Source organism: Ananas comosus, linkage group 1 (genome assembly GCF_001540865.1).
Source record: "Ananas comosus cultivar F153 linkage group 1, ASM154086v1, whole genome shotgun sequence".
NCBI lineage: Eukaryota > Viridiplantae > Streptophyta > Magnoliopsida > Poales > Bromeliaceae > Ananas > Ananas comosus.
The window spans coordinates 22,656,547-22,675,121 of NC_033621.1; the positions used below are offsets into that span (position 1 = coordinate 22,656,547).

General features: G+C 37.1%; 2 protein-coding genes across 2 annotated transcripts; one reads left to right on the plus strand and one right to left on the minus strand.

The window, feature by feature from the left end:
• Window positions 5,619-12,478, plus strand: LOC109719093 (phosphoenolpyruvate/phosphate translocator 2, chloroplastic-like). The gene is made up of 9 exons (XM_020245624.1): window positions 5,619-6,164; window positions 7,642-7,764; window positions 7,860-8,012; window positions 8,586-8,671; window positions 9,682-9,766; window positions 10,626-10,745; window positions 10,819-10,887; window positions 11,552-11,681; window positions 12,069-12,478. Exons 1-9 carry the CDS (start codon window positions 5,757-5,759, stop codon window positions 12,137-12,139), a joined length of 1,245 nt encoding a protein of 414 aa, XP_020101213.1. The 5' UTR covers window positions 5,619-5,756; the 3' UTR covers window positions 12,140-12,478.
• Window positions 13,182-18,038, minus strand: LOC109719102 (ankyrin repeat domain-containing protein 2A-like). Its single transcript, XM_020245636.1, has 8 exons — window positions 17,843-18,038; window positions 16,966-17,099; window positions 16,383-16,592; window positions 15,776-15,924; window positions 15,218-15,389; window positions 14,434-14,526; window positions 13,790-13,929; window positions 13,182-13,562 (listed from the first exon to the last, which is right to left on the minus strand). The coding sequence occupies exons 1-8, from the start codon at window positions 17,853-17,855 to the stop codon at window positions 13,463-13,465; spliced, it is 1,011 nt and encodes a 336-aa protein (XP_020101225.1). The 5' UTR covers window positions 17,856-18,038; the 3' UTR covers window positions 13,182-13,462.

An 18,575-nucleotide genomic window follows, 5' to 3' on the forward strand; every position in this document is an offset into this window, starting at 1 on the left:
TTAATCTAATTAATATTTTTTTTTTTTTGAGAGATCTAATTAATATATATTATCAGAAGATAGAATAGCTTATATTGTTGATTTTATTATCATGACAATGTCAAATACTATAATAATTCAGTCATCCCTCGTACATGATCATATGAGTGATGCTACACATACACCTCTAAAGCGGTGTATGATATACACCTCTAAAGGGGTGTAGGGTGAGTGTATATCATACACCTCTAAAAAGAGGTTATGGATAGACTTTTTCTTATCATATTGGCCGTTGCGACTCTGTAGCAATACTAAAGTGTTATCCCAATTACAATCCAAAATGCGGTTTTATGCCTATCAAAAATGACTTTATAACAATTCTCAGATTCACGCTGTATTCATCACCCAAATATAATTATAGACGGCTAATTAACTAATTAATATATTACTCAAATACAAAACCCCTCCGCAATAGAAGTGCCTAAAAAAAAATTACTGCGTAGACTTGTAGTCCCTAATTAACTAAATTAACTAAATATATATAAAAAAAAATTAAATTTTTTTAAAAAATATATGTATCTACCCCATCGGAGGGGATTGTAGATGTGTTCGAATCATTCTCATCTTCTTCACTCATTATCGAATGCTCATCATATTTTTCCCTCATGGAAATCATTGCAGTCATCGTCATCGTTCATGTCAAGACCAATTGGACTGAGCAATTCATGGACCACATGGGTCTTATCAATCTCATCCTTCACAGAAATATGAAGACTTCCCAGTCCCATAGTACTCAAAATATCGTTCACCTTACTATTATAATCGACATAATTAGTCGTAATAAGCTCGCGAGCTTTACGCTGCATGTGTTCGAGGAGCAGCATGAAGTGGTTGCACCAGCGAGCAGGCAAAAGGCTCTGCCCGATGAGCAGCGTGAACGGCGCGAGCGACATGTCTGCGACGGTTCGCACGTGCGACCCCCACAGGCCTGTGGCGAGGATCACGGCGAGGCCCCTGATGTGAGCCGCGTCGGAGTAGGCGCAGAAGCGGAGCAGCGAGGGGTCGCTGGGATCGAGCTGCGCATGGATGCATGTGTTGTAGCTCGCGGGGAGGCCCTCCACTCTGTTTGTGGCGGTTAGGAAAGGTGTGGGGACAGGAGAGAGCTGTTTGCCGTAGCGTTCAATCTGCTGACATCTGGCGCGGACGTCGGGTAAAAGTGCCAGGACTTGGGCGAACATGTGAGGGTAGAAGGCGAGGTCGATCACGGGGTCACATCTGCGCTTTCGCTTGCACGGGTTCGAGGCGTCGACGAATAGCGGCGGTTTGTCGGGAGCCCAGTTTGAGCGAGATCGCCGGAAAAGGGGATGCGGGAATGATCTTTGGAAATAGCCTGACTTCGGAGGAGGTTCGGCTTCGGACGAGACCAGGGAAGAGGGAGCGCGCAGCATGGAGAGAGGAGAAGACGGCCATGCTGATCGGAACGACGAGACCGGGGAAGACGGAGCCTGAACCTGCAACATAGAGAGAAGGGGGGGAGGAGACGGCCATGCTGAGACCACCGCCCGGACTATCTATCTATCAATAATATCTATCTACCACCGCCCGGACTATCTTCCCCGGTCTCGTCGTTCCGATCAGCATGGCCGTCTTCTCCTCTCTCCATGCTGCGCGCTCCCTCTTCCCTGGTCTCGTCCGAAGCCGAACCTCCTCCGAAGTCAGGCTATTTCCAAAGATCATTCCCGCATCCCCTTTTCCGGCGATCTCGCTCAAACTGGGCTCTCGACAAACAGCCGCTATTCGTCGACGCCTCGAACCCGTGCAAGCGCAGCGCAGATGTGCCTCCGAGATCGACCTCACCTTCTACCCTCACAAGTTCGCCCAAATCCTGGCACTTTTACAGTCTCTACCCGACGTCGGAGCCAGATGTCGGCAGGTCGAACGCTACGGCAAAGAGCTGATCTACCTGTCCCCAAGCCTTTCTTAACCGCTGCAAGCAGAGTGGAGGGCCTCCCCGCGAGCTACAACACACTCATCCATGCACAGCTCGATCCCAGCGACCCCTCGCTGCTCCGCTTCTGCGCCTACTCCAACGCGGCTCACATCAGGGGCCTCGCCGTGATCCTCGCCGCAGGCCTGTGGGGGTCTCATCTACAATCCCCCTAAGATGGGGATAGATAAAATGTTATTTTTTATTTTATTTTTTATTTTTTACATTTTTGGTTAATTTAGTTAATTAGGAAGTACAAGTCTAGCTAGGCACCGTAACTATACAAGCATTTATTGGTAATTTCTTTTTTTAGGAGTATGTATTGCGAAGGGTTTTTTTTAACTTGATTAATATATTAATTAGTTAATTAGCCGTCTATAATTGTAGCCTACTAGAAATATATAAATTATTTGAATTATTTCACTGTCGATAATTTTTCGTACATACGATTTTTGGGTGATAAATACAGCATGCGGTAGAATAGGAATTTATAAGGATTTTTGTTTTCAATAAGAGAGTAATGCACAGTGGCGGGCCAATCGGATGATACATGAGCGAGTGCTTAATGACAGAACAAAATTCTTTTTCTTTTTTTTTTTTTTTGAGACTATCCTTTTCGTTTATTTCATTTAGAAATAAACTTAGCTGGAAATGTGAATCAACTAGAATTCGAACCTGGGTCTCGAGTATCAACCACCAAAATTCTTTTTCTGATTAAGTTATTGAAATGTTGTAGTATTTGAGATTGCGGTGTTAGTAAAAGCAACAATATAAGCTATTCTACCTCCTGATGATTCTATATTGCTGCATATTTTGCTATAGAAAGTTGCTTCTTCAATCTACCCCTTTTCCCAAATCCAATTAGCATTTGCTAGTAAAATAATTAAATCCTACCTAGCTATTCACATAACTTAAAAGCACCGGCCAAATATACTATTATATAGAGTAGAGTTATAATCTTATGGCTGCATTTGATTCGGATATAAGTATGAAAATTGAATTGTTCCTAGAAATAAGATAAATAGTATTTGGATGGTTAAATTAAAATACGAGGAACCTAGAAAGGAACATACTAATCTCTCACCATAATTAAATAATAGATCTTCATATAGTGCCACAAGGTTTTTGATGCACTTAAACTATTTTTACACAGAAGCGGCAGCAACAACAACAACACAAAGCTAGATCTTCATTATTTGTTGTATAATGACGAATATGAGAGCAAATGAATTCCAATAAGCAACATTAAATTATAATTTTTGGTTAGTTTCGACCTAGTATAACTATACACAACAAAACTAAATTTGGAAAAAAAAAATGCAACATAATAAGAACGCAATTTTTTTTTTTTTAAAAAAGAGGAAAGTACAAAAGTAAGGAGAATTGGTGCAAAATTTCTGTTTTTTAATTATCTAACATGTGTCTTTTAATAGAATTGTTAGATTCTATCTAAAACAACATATTCGTTAACATTAATGTAGAGATTATTTGAAAACGATAATTTAGGGATATTTTTCAAAACATGGTACAAAATAGAAATAAGTATGATTTTAAAACATCGTAGAGATTAATAAGAAAAACAATAGCTTCAATAGTGTCTTTTAAAAAAATTGTACAGTGAATGAACGAAAAAAAAAAAAGTATAGTAGAGGATAATTTAGTTTACAAAAAAGGATAAAAAGTACAAAATTTAGTTGAACTATTGATCATTTTAGTTGAATTATCCAACATTTTAAAATTTTGATTTTACTATGTAAATTTTTAATTTATTTGATTTAAGACATTTGGTGGCCATTTTAATACAAAATATAAACCAATTACTTACTTTAATAAATTTATAGTTACACGAATTACATAATATATACTAGCTAAATCTGTAAAAATAAATAACGCAATTAAAATTTAAAGTTAAAGTGCCAATAATTGGCTCATATCAAATAAATTAAAAAATTATATAGTAAAATTAATATTTTTTAAGGTTAGATAGCCCTATCAAAATATAATGGAGGAAAGTTTTATACATTTTTATCAAAAAAAAAATAGCAACTAAAATAAATTCAGATATAAATTTTGGGATTAAAAATATTAAAATTAAAGGGAAAAAACACAATATTGAATAGTATAGTAACACCCGCATATCATTTTTCTTTTTCTTTTTTTTTTTTTTTCAGTTTTAGAAGGAATATTCTGTATACCCAAACTCAGGACGAACTACAGAGAAATCAATTGAGCACTCGGTGCACCACGTCATCTGTGCACCGCCCAATCAGGTTCTGTTCAAACTTTTCGGCTCCAGCGGCGCCTTTGTTAGTTGAATTTATTGCCTACGCCCGGTGCATTGCACCGGTCGCTATTGCATGTCTCTAACCAAATTTGATATGCAATATACGAAATAGCCTAAGTAAACCATTAGTTGTCTAAATGGTTTTGTAAAAAAATTTAAAAGGTTTTTGGATGCATAGAGTGTAATAATAAAGTTAAAAAAATTTTAAAATAATTTTAGAAACATATTATCAAAACTAATAATGAGGAAAAAATACTGCTAGAATCAGTTTCTAAAACTCATACTTTAGATATGTAGATCTTTCGACTGCAATCAAATTTTTTTTAAAAAAATTGATATTAAATTTAAGTTATAGTTGAATTTTATCAATTGTAGTTCACGGTACACGGGGTGCACACAATATAATTAGTAATCACTCGTTCTCGCACAGTGTGTGGTGCTCCACGGTATATTCGAGGATATTTTTGTAGCTCCTTATTAAAAAAAAAAAATTATTTTTTTTATTGATATATCTCATCATGATTAATAAAAAATTATTTTTATTATAATTTTCTTTCAAATTGAGAGATATGATTAACTTGTTACTGATTATGTGATGTAAGTGTGACAGTATAGACTTTCTCCCTTATTATAGTCTTTTACTTAGGGGTGCGTTTTGTTCAGCATAAATAAATTAAAAAAATTATTTTTAATATATAAAAATAATTTTTTATTTGTTTAATGGGAAAACTTCATTTAAAGTGTATCAAGTTAGTATCCTGTAGCTTTATATTTGTATCAAGTTAGTACCATGTAGTTTTTAAACCACATGGTACTAAAGTGAAAAAATGCGAAACCACATGGTACTTAAGTGAAAAAGTGCGAAACCACAGGTACTACCTTAATACACTTTAAACCATAGGGTACTAAAGTGAAAAAATGCAAAACTACAATGTACTAATTTAATATACTTTAAACCACAGAGTACTAAAGTGAGAAAAAGTGAAACCACATGGGGAGTATTTGAAGTTTTTCCCTGTTTAATTTGATGTAAAAATAAATTTTTGTAAAAATTATTTTATGGATTTGAAGAAAAATTAAATTTTTTATTTTTTGTTATTTTTCGATGGAAAACTAAACTCAAATTACATAAAATTTTTTTATTTATCTTTATCTAACCAAATAAATGTATATATTTTTTCTTTCAATCAAACTATTTATAAATTGATAAATTTTTTTTTCTATTAATTAAAAAATATAAAATATAAAATTTTTTATAATTTTTTTTTACGAAAAATTATATTTTATGTTTTTACTTAAAAAGCAAACACTCCCCCCACATCAATTTTTCTTTTATAGTTTTACTGAATTTTTTTAAAAAAACATACGTGCCCGAACGGCTCTTCTCGTATTCTCCGCCCCGATTCGCCCCCGCTGAAGCAGTAGTTGTAGAGAGAGAGAGAGAGATAAAAACCTACTCCCCGAATCCAATCGCAAGAGAAGAAGACGAGGACGACAACGACGACGATGCAGAGCTCCGCATTTGGGATCGTCTCCTCCCCCGCTCCCTTCCTCAACCTCAAGCCCCGTAGGCTCTCTTCTCCTCGATCTCTCCCTCTCCCTCTCCACCTCCCCCGCCGCCTCGCCGCGGCGGCGGCGGCGGCGCCGCTGCTCTCCTCCGCCGGTGGCCTCTCGCCGCTCCTCCTCGTCTCTGATCGGCGGAGGAGCTCCGCCGCGGCGGATGGAGGCTTCGTAGTTCGAGCGAGCAGCAGCTCCGTCCCCGGCGACGGCGCCGGCGAGATCCCCGCCGCGCCGCCCGCAGCCGCTGCGGCGGCGGGAGGTGGAGGAGAGGGGCTGCTTCGGACGCTGCAGCTCGGATCCCTCTTCGGGCTCTGGTATCTCTTCAATATCTACTTCAACATCTACAACAAGCAGGTTACATCGCTTTTTCTTCTTATTCTTCTTCGTTTTAGTACTCTTCTTTCTTTGATCTGCGCTAATTGTGTATGGAATGTAGGTTTATTAGCTCCGATCAGGGTACTCCTTTGCATAGATCTCATAAGGCTTGATTCGATCCGTATCCATGAGTAATGTTTTGAATTACTTGATATGCTGATTCGCATATTTATGTTTCCTTTCTATTCTAATTTATTTTGCTGTCCTTTCTCTCCTGATTTATCTCGAGATCATATCTGGAGCTAATTTATTATCCTTTATTTTCTTTTTCTTTTTTCCCCCCATCTTTGCATGTATTTAGCGTAAGCGTTTCATTCAACTTCATAGAAACTAAGAGAGATCGCATTACTTTGCACTCACAGATCACGGGGGTCACTCAGCTCAGATAGCAAGAAAACTTTAGATGAAAGTGTTATTTACTGTGTCTCGCTTAAACTTGCTTAGTAGGTTATTAAATAATCTTAGTGATCATAAACCCTTGAAATAGGAGCAAGAAAACTCATTTATTATTGGTAATTTTGCTCTTTGAATCCCTTATATATGGCACAGGATCTTTTGAATTCTATACCTAAGCTTTCATCATTTTTATGCATACTTCCACATGAGTTATTAGCCATGTGTTTTTCTTTGTTCTTTCTCAGCAGCCCGCCCCTTATTTGAAGACTTTGTTCTCTGCTACTGCTCTGCATGATTTGTTACCAGTATATAATTCGTTATTTTGAGACCTTATTGTATAGTTGTTTCCTTTTTTTTTCTAGTCATGAAGATTTGACATTATTAGTTACCAATCTGTTGCGAGTATTGTGTGGGAACATTTTTCCAGTTTTCTTGTTTTTTGACCCTAAGAATGAGAGCACATAGAGAAGCTTATATTTAGTGTGGATCTGACCTTTAGACAAACAAAGAAGTCAACAATGTGTTCCCTGCTATGCTATATATTTATTTACCTATCTATCTATCTATCTATCTAGCTTATGCATATTGGCTTCTAGCATGAAGACCTGGGATTGTTTTGTGCGGGCTCTTGGTCCATGTGTTTTGAGCATTAGGTTTTGCTCCTATCAATTATATCAAATTCTATATGCTATTACTCCAGGTTATGAAATTATAGGAAGATCAAATGAGTTGTGCCGCTGGCTGTAGAATTCATGTTACCTCATGTCCTTGCTTATTTGGTAAACTTGGAAAGCCATAAATAGGAGTAAGGACGAAAGACGGAAAAACAAAAAAATTGGAATGACTAGTTTGTTTGACTAGCTGGCTGAACGCCTTCTCACCCTGCAGTTGATTGTAACGAGTAGCCAGCACACTATTATTAGCCTTCTAGATAAGCTGGCTAAGTTTGGAGTTTACTTCATCAAAGCCAATTTATTTGCCAACAAAATATTCACCTCACTTTGGCTTTATATGTCTTACATATCTAACAGACTTCTGGGCCTTTCTCTGTATATGACAGGTTCTCAAGGTTTTCCCATACCCAATAACCGTCACAACAGTTCAGTTTACTGTTGGGTCTGTGCTTGTCTTATTCATGTGGCTGACTAATCTTCACAAGCGACCTAAGATTTCATCTGCACAGGTACGAGCAGATGCTTAGATAAAGATAATGAGAATCAAATTGATTTATATTAGACTTGAAATTTCTTTTCTCTAAATTCCTTATTTAATTTTCAGCTTTTAGCTATCCTCCCATTGGCTATTGTCCATACCATGGGCAATCTCTTCACTAATATGAGTCTGGGAAAGGTTGCCGTCTCATTTACACACACCATCAAAGCTATGGAGCCCTTCTTCTCAGTTCTCCTTTCTGCCTTGTTTCTTGGAGAGGTAATTTATATGTGCTTACTTTTGATACTGGTGAGAGATTAGACAATGGAATATTGTCTTGGAAAGTGACTCGGGCATAGCTGACTGGTATCTTATATGACAATGAGCATATTTTGTTCAAATTTAGATCCTATTGCTAGAAACTAATGAAGCGACGTTATCGAACCCCATTTTGCATGTAAGACTTGGGTTGAAATAGGATCTGGGTTGTTTTAACATTGTCAGATGTGACTCAGTTAATTGTACATATCATATTCCTTGCCAGTCACAGTTGTGTAATACTTGAACCGCACACCCACATGTTTTTACAATGAATTTTAGAGAAATCCAGAGATATTGCATCTGGCACTGATAATGCAGTTTGTGGAACCATGGAACTAGAAGGATTATGCAATTGCATTGTTCTGTTAGTGCTTACTTTTATACATGTACATATTGTCTCCTTCAGATGTTAAGCATGTTTCTTGCACAACCACACAACCAGCTAGTAGCATAGTATGCATTTGTAAAAGAATCTGCAGTTTTGATACTTATTTTTCACTCCTCTGGCCAATAATTTTTCCTATGTTACAGTTGCCTACAGTCTGGGTTTTGTTGTCGCTTGTGCCAATTGTTGGTGGTGTGGCATTGGCGTCGCTCACTGAAGCATCTTTTAATTGGTAAGCAATTAATAGGTGTACATAAACTTTATAAATTATAATGGAAGGAAATTAAATGGGAACTTGTTTGTTTATAATACTCAAAGCTTTTCTGTTTGTTCCCAATAATGCTCAAAAGCGTTGGTGCTGTGCTTAACCAGTGGCTTATTATTCCAGTACAGCGTATCAATATGCTGGGCAGGTCCAATTTGTCCAGTATTCCAAAGGAAAAAAAAAAAATCTAGATGCAGACCAAGTTGTTCTAGCGAATGTGATAAGTTGGCCTTCAGATCCTCTATGCCTTAATGCGCTTGAGAGGGAATCGTTATGAAACTTTAATAAAAAGGAGACAATGCTTGATAGTTGTTATGGCTCATGAGTCAGGCCCTCAAATTTGTGATTCATGAAGCATGAAAACTGATGGACAATACAAACGATAGCATAATATGGACATGACCATCCTATCTTGGAACAATAGGTTATATTGTCTCATATACTAAAGCATACGACAACTATTACATGCGTTAATGTACGCGCCCATAGGTGCTTGTACGACTTCATTCAATCATTCAATCATTCTTATTATATTACAGTTATTTCCTGTACGTTATTACAGGCTGGACATGAAAATTCTGACAATATAATAAACGAGCAGAAGAGAATCTTTCATTATTCATCAGGACAAATTATCCATTCATTGCATAATGTCAAAGCATGAACGAAGTATATTAATTGCCAATTAGCAAGAAGAAATAATAGAAATTTTTGTTTTTTAACTTTGTCGTGAATTCCAATTTTACACTTAGTCCAACCTCCTTATGCCAACAAACACAACCTCCTGACCAAATATCAAATGAAATAAACAATATGGTAGTATTTTGTAGGCGTGCCATTCATAATTTGTGCCTCATGGAGAAAATTCACCGTATCTTCTCTCTTGCTCTCTCTTTTTGTCTTTTTGAGAAACATTATAGCTTATTTTAGTTGTTGGATCATGCATCATATTTATGAACTCTTGACTGTCTATGTAGGGCTGGATTTTGGAGTGCAATGGCTTCCAATGTGACCTTCCAGTCCCGCAACGTACTCAGCAAGAAACTCATGGTTAAGAAAGAGGTGATCTAGATTTTCTTTCTTTTTTTTTCTTTTCCTAACAAAGTTTGTTTAGTTTCTTTCTTGATTGGCATATTTCATCAATCTGTTAATGTACTGATCTTTTTTTGGGGCTTTTATACATATATGATATGTATCCTTTCAAGATCATTCATATACATATATACACCATGCCAAAACCCTTAGGGCCCATTTGCTTCACGGTTTGAAATAATCCCGTAATCCTCCATATTTTATATTGAAAATGTCCAAATCATTATCATTCAACTCAAGTTGGCTCAAGCTGGGTAGTTATAAAAGGTGTTAGGGAAGTAGTATATATGTATCATTGTAGATTCCTAGATGGTAGGAATACTAGATTATTATGGGTTAGGAGGCATTCTCGTTTCATGCTCGTTGGGAATCATTAATAGCCCATTAATAACAATATACTAGTTGTTAACAACCTCCCAACCCAAATGGCTCGATAAATTAGTAACAAACTTGTCATTCCAAATATAAAATATACAACATTCCCAGAATATTACAAATCTTGAACCAAACATCCCCTTAAATTAATGTGTACCCCTTGAAAGTACATTTGCTTACAAACACCCTTACTACTTAGGGAGTCATCCAATGACGAGAGTTAGTTTTATTTTATAGGAGTGGAGTGGGTATGCCGCCAGGTACAAGGGCATGTGTCATTCAGATTGTTCAGGAGTATATATGTAAATAGAAATAGATAGCTTTGTAGATTTTATATAAAAACGGAATATTTCTTTAATCTTTATGCTAGCATTGGTTCTGGAAGTTGCATTAAGCAACTTTTAATGCAGCATTTAGAGTTTCTGTTCTCAATCATTTGTTTTCTCCTTTTCAGGAATCTCTGGACAACATCAACCTCTTCTCAATTATCACGATCATGTCATTTTTCCTACTATCTCCCGTAACCCTGTTTGTCGAAGGCGTCAAATTTACTCCTTCATTTGTGCAATCTGCTGTGAGTATTATTTTGTGCATTTTCAATTATCTGTTGCTCTTTGAAATTCTAACAATTTTTTGCTGTCCTGTAGGGACTGAATCTAAAGCAGCTTTATGTGAGATCTCTCCTAGCTGCTATCTGCTTTCATGCTTATCAACAGGTAACGCTCTAAGTTCTATGTTGCTTTTCTTCTTTTGCATGGATGAAATATGCTTTCTCAACCCGTTGGCTTTGCTTAGATTGTTGTCCTTTTTCTCGGTGATGCACAATATTTAGGAAATCTTTTACCCCTGAATAATCAACAGTTATTTTTGCCAGTTTGTTCGACAACAATAAGATTGTTATGATAAACATACGGTAATCAACTAATCGTGTTGGCTAATCAGTTGATAAAATAGATGGGGATTATTTGATGCCTTATTAACCTAACAGGCGAAAGCCTTACTTGTCAAACTTGTCTTCCTCCATGCTTGACCTGAGAGTCCGTTGGAAGGATAAACGAGTGGGTATGGTTATTATATTCCCAGACAAAGGAGTGGTGATTAAAACTCTCATATAGCATTTAGACTTCTCAATCAAACGAAGCATCATAAGGTCTGTCTATACATGCATGCGCTGATGGTGAAGAAGCTGATTTGGGAGGAATATTTGTTTTGCATTGCGCATGGCTTTGCTACTACTAACATCATCATTCTCTCTCATCTCTGTCTCTCCAAAGCAAGAGACCTACTAGCTACCTTTCTTATTGCAAGTTTCATGCTCGATTTATTCTGCTCTTTCCCTTCATGAAGGCTAATTTAGTGGTTTGAAATGTTTTCCATTAGGTTTCTTATATGATACTGGCAAGGGTATCACCTGTGACCCACTCAGTCGGCAACTGCGTGAAGCGGGTGGTGGTCATTGTGACCTCAGTTCTCTTCTTCAGGACTCCAGTTTCACCTATTAACTCTCTTGGTGAGTTTCTTATTGCCATACTATTGATGAATAGTCAAAAACATCCTAGATTTAGTATCCATTTGGCACAACTTCTCGAACAGCTTCTCACTCTAAGAAGCAGCAGAAAGGTGTTTGAAGGTGTTTGGCAAGCTAGGAACTTCTGCTGCAGTGAGAAGTTGTAATAAGCTTCTGCACCTCAAAGCTATATATGCTTCAATTTGAATCTTCTACTTTCGCTGCAGTGATAAGGCTGTTCAGCAATTTCAATGAAAAGGGTTGTTAATGATTCATCTAAAAGCTTTACGCAAACAGCACTAATGCCCAAGCTCGAGCTTGCCTTAACAGTCCTTTAATTGGTATCTCGATATTAATTTTGTGGCTCTTTTCAATATACTACAATATCAGGTACTGCTGTGGCACTTGCTGGAGTTTTCCTGTACTCGAGGGTGAAAAAGATTAAGGCGAAATCTGCATAAAAGCGCCTGTGTTAGTTTCCTCTGCTTTTTCCATCTTAGACTCCTATTAAAGAGCTCATTTCTTCAAATGGTTTGTGCCGTTTAGCGGACAATCGTGCTATTACTTATGTTTTTGCTGGTGGGATTTTTGCGGTGGCGCGCATTTTTAGAGAATTAGAATGAAAGCTTATTTCTTCTATTCTTTTTTTATCATTTACCAGGAAGTAGTTTACTGTTTCTATCCTCCGTATTGTTATCGGGAGACATGCTGTAGAGCTGTGGTTGTGATGAATATGGGTAGAGATGTTTTACGTTCCAAACCTAGCTGTTATATACTTTGGGTTCCAAATTTTCGCGTTAGCTTGGTAAGTTCAATCAATGACATTGGTGAGTTTGGATCGATGACATTTTAATACCTCCTCCAACAAGATAAAAAGAATGGTGTGTGAGTAACTTTAACTAGTTTTCACTATGTAGGAATGTTTAATTTGTAACAATGTTTGATTGGCGTGAGGTTTCTAGAAGTGAATCATTTTGCTATACTCACGTTACCCGACTTGTGGATCAGAGCATGGCATAATATGAACAGCTTTCTCTCTTTTTATTTGTTTATTTATTTATTTTTGCTTTTGTGGAACAAATGAGAGGCCCCATTCCAAGGATTTCTTGGAATCTTGGAACATAAAAATTACTAATGTTCCTATGGAACTGGGGCTTAAACATTTGAGCTCATAGATCGGCATTCGAGGTATCCACCGCCAGGTTAGATAAGAGTTTTCTCAGAACCAGCTTGGGCTCGAACTAGGTGGCAAAATTTATCCATTTCCGATGTTTTAAAAACTCCAAAAAGGAAATTTTTTTTAAAAAATTCTGTTGCTATGATATAATGGTACAGCTAAAACGATGATTCTTTTTTGGTAGCTTCAAATTGCTTACTACTGGGCGTACAGGCAGCATTTTCCCGGAACAAAAGACGAAAAGAAAAGCTTAATCCAAGCATACAGATGGGGAAAAAAAAAAAAAAAAGCTTGCCAATTCCAACAAGTTAGATTTTCTGCACAGATTGCCCTTCAAGCTTATTCACTGTTGACTCGTTTCACTGCAGAAAATGATATACAACGTAAAATTGTAGCAACAAGTAACAAGAAATACAAGCAACTGAGATGGTTCACTTTAAAATGACACTTTCTACAACCAGTGTGCAGAAATAACAGTTCAATGAAAGAAAAAAAAAAAAAAAAAAAACTCCAAAGAAAGTAGAGATCAATTGCAAACATAAACTTTTAAGTTGCATATGAAATTGACATAGTATGCCCTTTATCAAGAAAACATAGCAATAATAATTTATAAGAAAGCGTCCTTCTCGAGCAATTTGAGTACTTCCTCTTGGTTGTTGAGCTTGGCGACATCGATAGGCGTCTTCCCGTCCAAATTTTGGAGAGTTCTGTGGCCGCACAAAAAAGTTGGTGAAAAATACAAGAGGTCGGTAGTTTCAGACATACCAGTCAAAATCGTTGAAATATATTCAAAATAGTACATACATATCCCTGATATCTAGAAGGGGAATTCCATGATACTTCAACTTAGGAGAGCTAGGTAGCCAGAGGTATGCTTATGTAATTTTGCCAAAAAGAGAGAGATAGGAAGGTGAAATTCAGATTGTTCACTTACACAGCAGCGCCATGCTCTAACAGAAGTGCGACGCAATCCTTCCGCCCATAACCTGCAGCATAATGCAGTGCTGTGTTCTTGTTCTTGTCCAATGCATCCACTGCGGCCCCTGCTTCGAGAAGAATTTGAGCACACTTTACCTGAGAAATCAAAACCAAATACCTCATTTCAACATTTAACTCATCAACAACATGAGATTAAAAGAAAGTGCTAAGACAAGTATCTATGTACTAATAACCCTTTAGATGACAACAAATATTTTCCATTTTATATATTTCTTAGGTATCAAAGCAATAAATTGATATACTAGGTAAAAAACGTAGAGATCTTACCTAAACTACAGCATATTTTTTTTTAAATGGGTGCCTTAAGAACATTGATTTTACTACTTTACCTTACAGATTCAACTGTCACCGGAAAATTCTGCAATCTAACAGAATAAGTTGACAGACTACTCAACAACTATTTGAACAGAAACTGTTAAATTTTGTCAAAACCCAGCAGGTAAATACTAAAATAAAAAATAATGATAAGTTAGATTTCGAAATCAAAACTTAAGATTATCAACTGCATTTATGACACAAAAAAAAGAATTACATTTATGACAAGAATAAAGGAATGCAAGATTATCAACTGCGCCATACCTCACCATAACCACAAGCAAAGTGTAAAGCTCTTCGCCCCTCAGAGTCTTCTTCATCCTTGTCTGCTCCAGCATCCAAAGCTTTTTTCAAACCCTGGAAGGAATTCGAGAAAAATAGTTACATCAATGACATGCGTACGAAAAGAATTAACGGTGCTTTAAAGTAAAACAAAACAAAACAAAAAAAACACATAACCATTAGAGATAAAATCACAGCATGAACTCATTTAACTGTTCAATTAAAAAAAAAATGTTAGGTTCAAAAGTTGATTCCTTTATGTTCTTTCAGTACCCAGGTACTTCTATCTATGCAGGAACCACAAAAGGGGATTTAGTTTGACTAGCATAAACAAAAAAAAAAAAAAAAATCTAGAATTAATAATTAAGGATTACAACTGATTTGAAAAGACTATTAATCACAGGTTAAATACAATAACAGCAAACAACATGTTTCCAAAGGAGATGGTAATTGACATGATAGCCTAAGTAGAGGCATTAATTTCTCATCTGTGAGAGTTCATCCATTGATACTTCAAAAGTTCAAAGTGTAAAGTCACGCCTACCATGCGGTCTGCATCAGATCTGCAGAAAAATCTGTGCATACCCAACTGTACTATGTTAAACTAAAAATAGAGGTACGAGATGGCTTGTATGTGCAGTGTTGCACTCTTAACTACAAAGAATTAAATTTTTGCATTCCTAACTTCCAGTCATCAAGGCATAATTCTCTCACACTGTTTGAGAAGGAAAAAAAAAAAGAAAATTACAAGAAAAGAAAAGCTTACCTCAGCATCACCAATACTAGCAGTGTGATGGACTATAGATTCCTCTTCATATGCAGCTTCGTCTTCTGCTTCTTCAGGCCCAGAAATTTCTGCAGAAGTTGCAGCCTCACCTAAGGAACCAACTCCCATTGCCTGCCCCATCTTTTGTAGAACTTCAGGGTCATTCCAGTACCTTAAAGAAGTAATAATTAATTAAAAGAAAGCTTGAAATTATCTTCATGGCAAACTCCAATGAGAACTATACATATATTCTCCTGCAAAATAATCCATTTACATACATATAACCCTGAAATATCTGAGCTTTCACTTTTTTTTATGTATAACCTTCAAATTTCTTAAATACATACTCCTATGCTTACAAAATGGTCCTGTTTGAAACAACTCATTTTGATGGAAAACCAGTTTCCCCGATGAATAAAATGACTACCCATATTAATAGAGTATTATAGTAAGAACCAAGAAACTATTTACAGGGTTATCTGCATAAATGTAAATAGATGATTTTGCACGTGTATCTACGGAAAAGCCCAAACTGAATTGTAGCTTAGTACTAGTTACTTCATCATAGCAGCTGGACCACCACTCTCTATTTCATCAAGAATTGGCTTCAACGATGGATCTTCTTTGATGCGCGCCATTCTTTCCTCAAGCTGCTCTCTATGAGATGGGTTGCTTAAGTTCTCAAGCATGCTAGACATAGTAGGATCCTGCCATAGGTCAAAAGCGCTTTATACAGCAAAAATCTCATGCCTTAAGCAGGAAAATTCAAAAATCTCGCACAGAAATAAACTAATAAAAGGTTAAAGTGTTTGGAAGACTACAACCTACAGATTATAGTCCAAAAAAAAAAAACAGACTTAATCAGTATGGATCTGAAGTTCTGAACCCCTTGATGCAAATAAGATACCGCTTGATTTCAGAAAATTCCAAACTTGATGATTTTTGTAACCTTTACTAACAGAATATCATAAATTTTGTCAGTTGTTACACAACATAATATTCTATGACTTCTTTGACAGACTCTAGTAAGACTGATAGAGCCTGATTGAAATCAAACAACATTTTAGTTTGGGGGTCCGTATCCAAAATATAAAGGGACCTATATTCAAATGACATAAAGTTTGCAAGGCATCCGTACATCCACACCATTAGAAATTGATAATACCTGCATCAAAGCAGTCCCAAGGCGCTCGGCCATTGTTATGAATTGGGGATTCTGCATGACCTGTTGCATGGTTGACATATATTCCTGATGGTTCAACTGGGGTACACCCTCTTGCCCTGCACCTTGAACACTTTTCTGAAGCTGCTCAGCCATCTGGGTGAACACAGGATCGCTCGCTATCTGTTCCGCCATCTCTTTTATAGTTGGGTCCTGTATTAGATCAACCCATCCAGCGAATTATCATAGATGTATCACTGTACAAATGGTCTAAACAAACACACATAGTCACACCCCAAAAAGAAGAAGAAGAAGAAGAAGGAGAAGAATCTTAACTAACCAAGCCAGTCAATTGGTAAGCAAAGTGAACCTTCTTCAATATATAGGTTTGATGGGTTGAATTATATAATGATGCAAAAAAGATGACTGATGGCTAAATTCGCAAGTAACAATGAGTCAATACACAATAAGAAAAATCATATGCAAAAGAACCCATCAACACACACCACTTGATAACAAAAGTGAAAAACTAATTTAACATGATATATAACTGAAAGTTAACATTGTAAATAGGAAGAGAACATACATTAAGCAACCCCTGCATTGCTGAAAAATCAAAAGGATTTGCAGGAAACCCAGTGCTCGGTGATGATGCAGTCCTACGACTCCCAGATTGATCTTGTGTTGACGATGCCTCATTTTTGGAGCTTTTGTTCTCATCTGAAAAGACAATGTTTAAAAAGTTCATGCAATATGCTAAAAACTTCACTTGACAAAATACCCGGAGAGTGAAAATTGTATTACTATAAGCAATAAGCTTATTCAATTCTGAATTGGCCAAAGCAAATAAACTGACATACCGCTATACAAATCAAGTCGGAAATCAAAAACAAAGCAAATAATGCTTCAAAGCTAAGATATCAGGAAAGAAGTCCATTTCCAAGTTCCAGTTACAAAAAAGAAGTATTTTATCAGCATGGTTGCTTAACTATCACCGCACGATCAAGCGACAGCTCAATTAATGAGATTGAAGTCTTATTACAAATCATCCAATATGCAGGCTTCTAACTTGGGAGAAACGATATAAGGCAAGGATTTAGAAATATATGATGCTCTTTTCGAGTGTTCGAAATTGAAACATAACACGCCACCCATCTAAAATCAAGCAACCTTCAAAATAACTCTCCAATTTCTACATCTTTAGCCTGTCTAAGCATACACCTCAGATCAACACCCCACTCCTAATCAACAACCCAACCCAATCCGTACAATTATTCGACAAAAAAAGCCAAAGATTTTCCATAAATCTAAGCAAGCACGCGGGCATCCGAGTCGAGAATAGGGGATTGTCCTCAAAGGTGCATATACCCAAACTAATCCGCACGAGAAGGTTAATAATTGCTGAATTCGAGTTCAAATTAGGGTTTTCGAGAGAGAGAGAGCGAGAGAGGAGGGGAGGGTACCTTGCGAAGCCATGGCGGCGGAGGAAGCGGAGGGGGATCGAGAGGAAGAGGAAGAGGAAGAGGAGGAGGAGGAGGAAGTGGGGGAGGATCTCGGAGAGCGCAAGCGAGAATAAAACCCTCGGGATCGGGAGGTGGGGGTCGCTTTTACGGTTGCCCCCGAATGGACGCGTAGGAGGTTCTATGCGTGCGCGCGCATGAGTCGAATCGGAGAGATAGGGTTAGGGATTTATTAGGGATTTGGGGATAAGAGGTGTGAGGACCAAATTGATCCGACTCGAACTGGGCCCAAATCCACCGCAGTAGTCAAAGAAGCCCCACCCCTTACTCCACCCAGGGCCCCAGGCCCCAGAGTGTTGTTTCGTCACCAACAAATGTAGAGAGAGAGAGAGAGAGAGAGAGAGAGAGAGAGAGAGAGAGTGATTTTTTACCTTAAACGCTTAATTTTTTTATTTAATTGTTATAATTTACTTTCGGTCGGAGCTCAAATTTTTGGATACGAAGAAAAAGGGTAAAGAAAAAATAGATATATTAACAAGGATGAGCTTTAACTTTCACGTCATTTATTTTCTGTCAAACAAACAACAGAACTACTAGAGAATTTTCAGTTCTATTAGCTATAAAAATAAACAACGAAAAAAATAGCTTTTACCTGAATTTTAATTCACTCGAAATTCTAGTTCAACCTGAATTTCACCTTCATCCGGAGGGTTTTTTTTTTCCATTTGATTTGATC

Excerpts from the sequence above, each read along its gene's own strand:
- LOC109719093 (XM_020245624.1), top strand. The coding sequence starts at position 5,757 with ATGCAGAGCTCCGCATTTGGGATCGTCTCCTCCCCCGCTCCCTTCCTC. Across the intron at positions 8,013-8,585 it reads CTGCCTTGTTTCTTGGAGAG|TTGCCTACAGTCTGGGTTTT; the intron begins GTAATTTATATG and ends CCTATGTTACAG. Across the intron at positions 10,888-11,551 it reads GCTTTCATGCTTATCAACAG|GTTTCTTATATGATACTGGC; the intron begins GTAACGCTCTAA and ends GTTTTCCATTAG.
- LOC109719102 (XM_020245636.1), bottom strand. Across the intron at positions 16,593-16,965 it reads CAATGCAGGGGTTGCTTAAT|GACCCAACTATAAAAGAGAT; the intron begins GTATGTTCTCTT and ends GATCTAATACAG. Across the intron at positions 14,527-15,217 it reads CTAGTATTGGTGATGCTGAG|GGTTTGAAAAAAGCTTTGGA; the intron begins GTAAGCTTTTCT and ends AATTCCTTCCAG.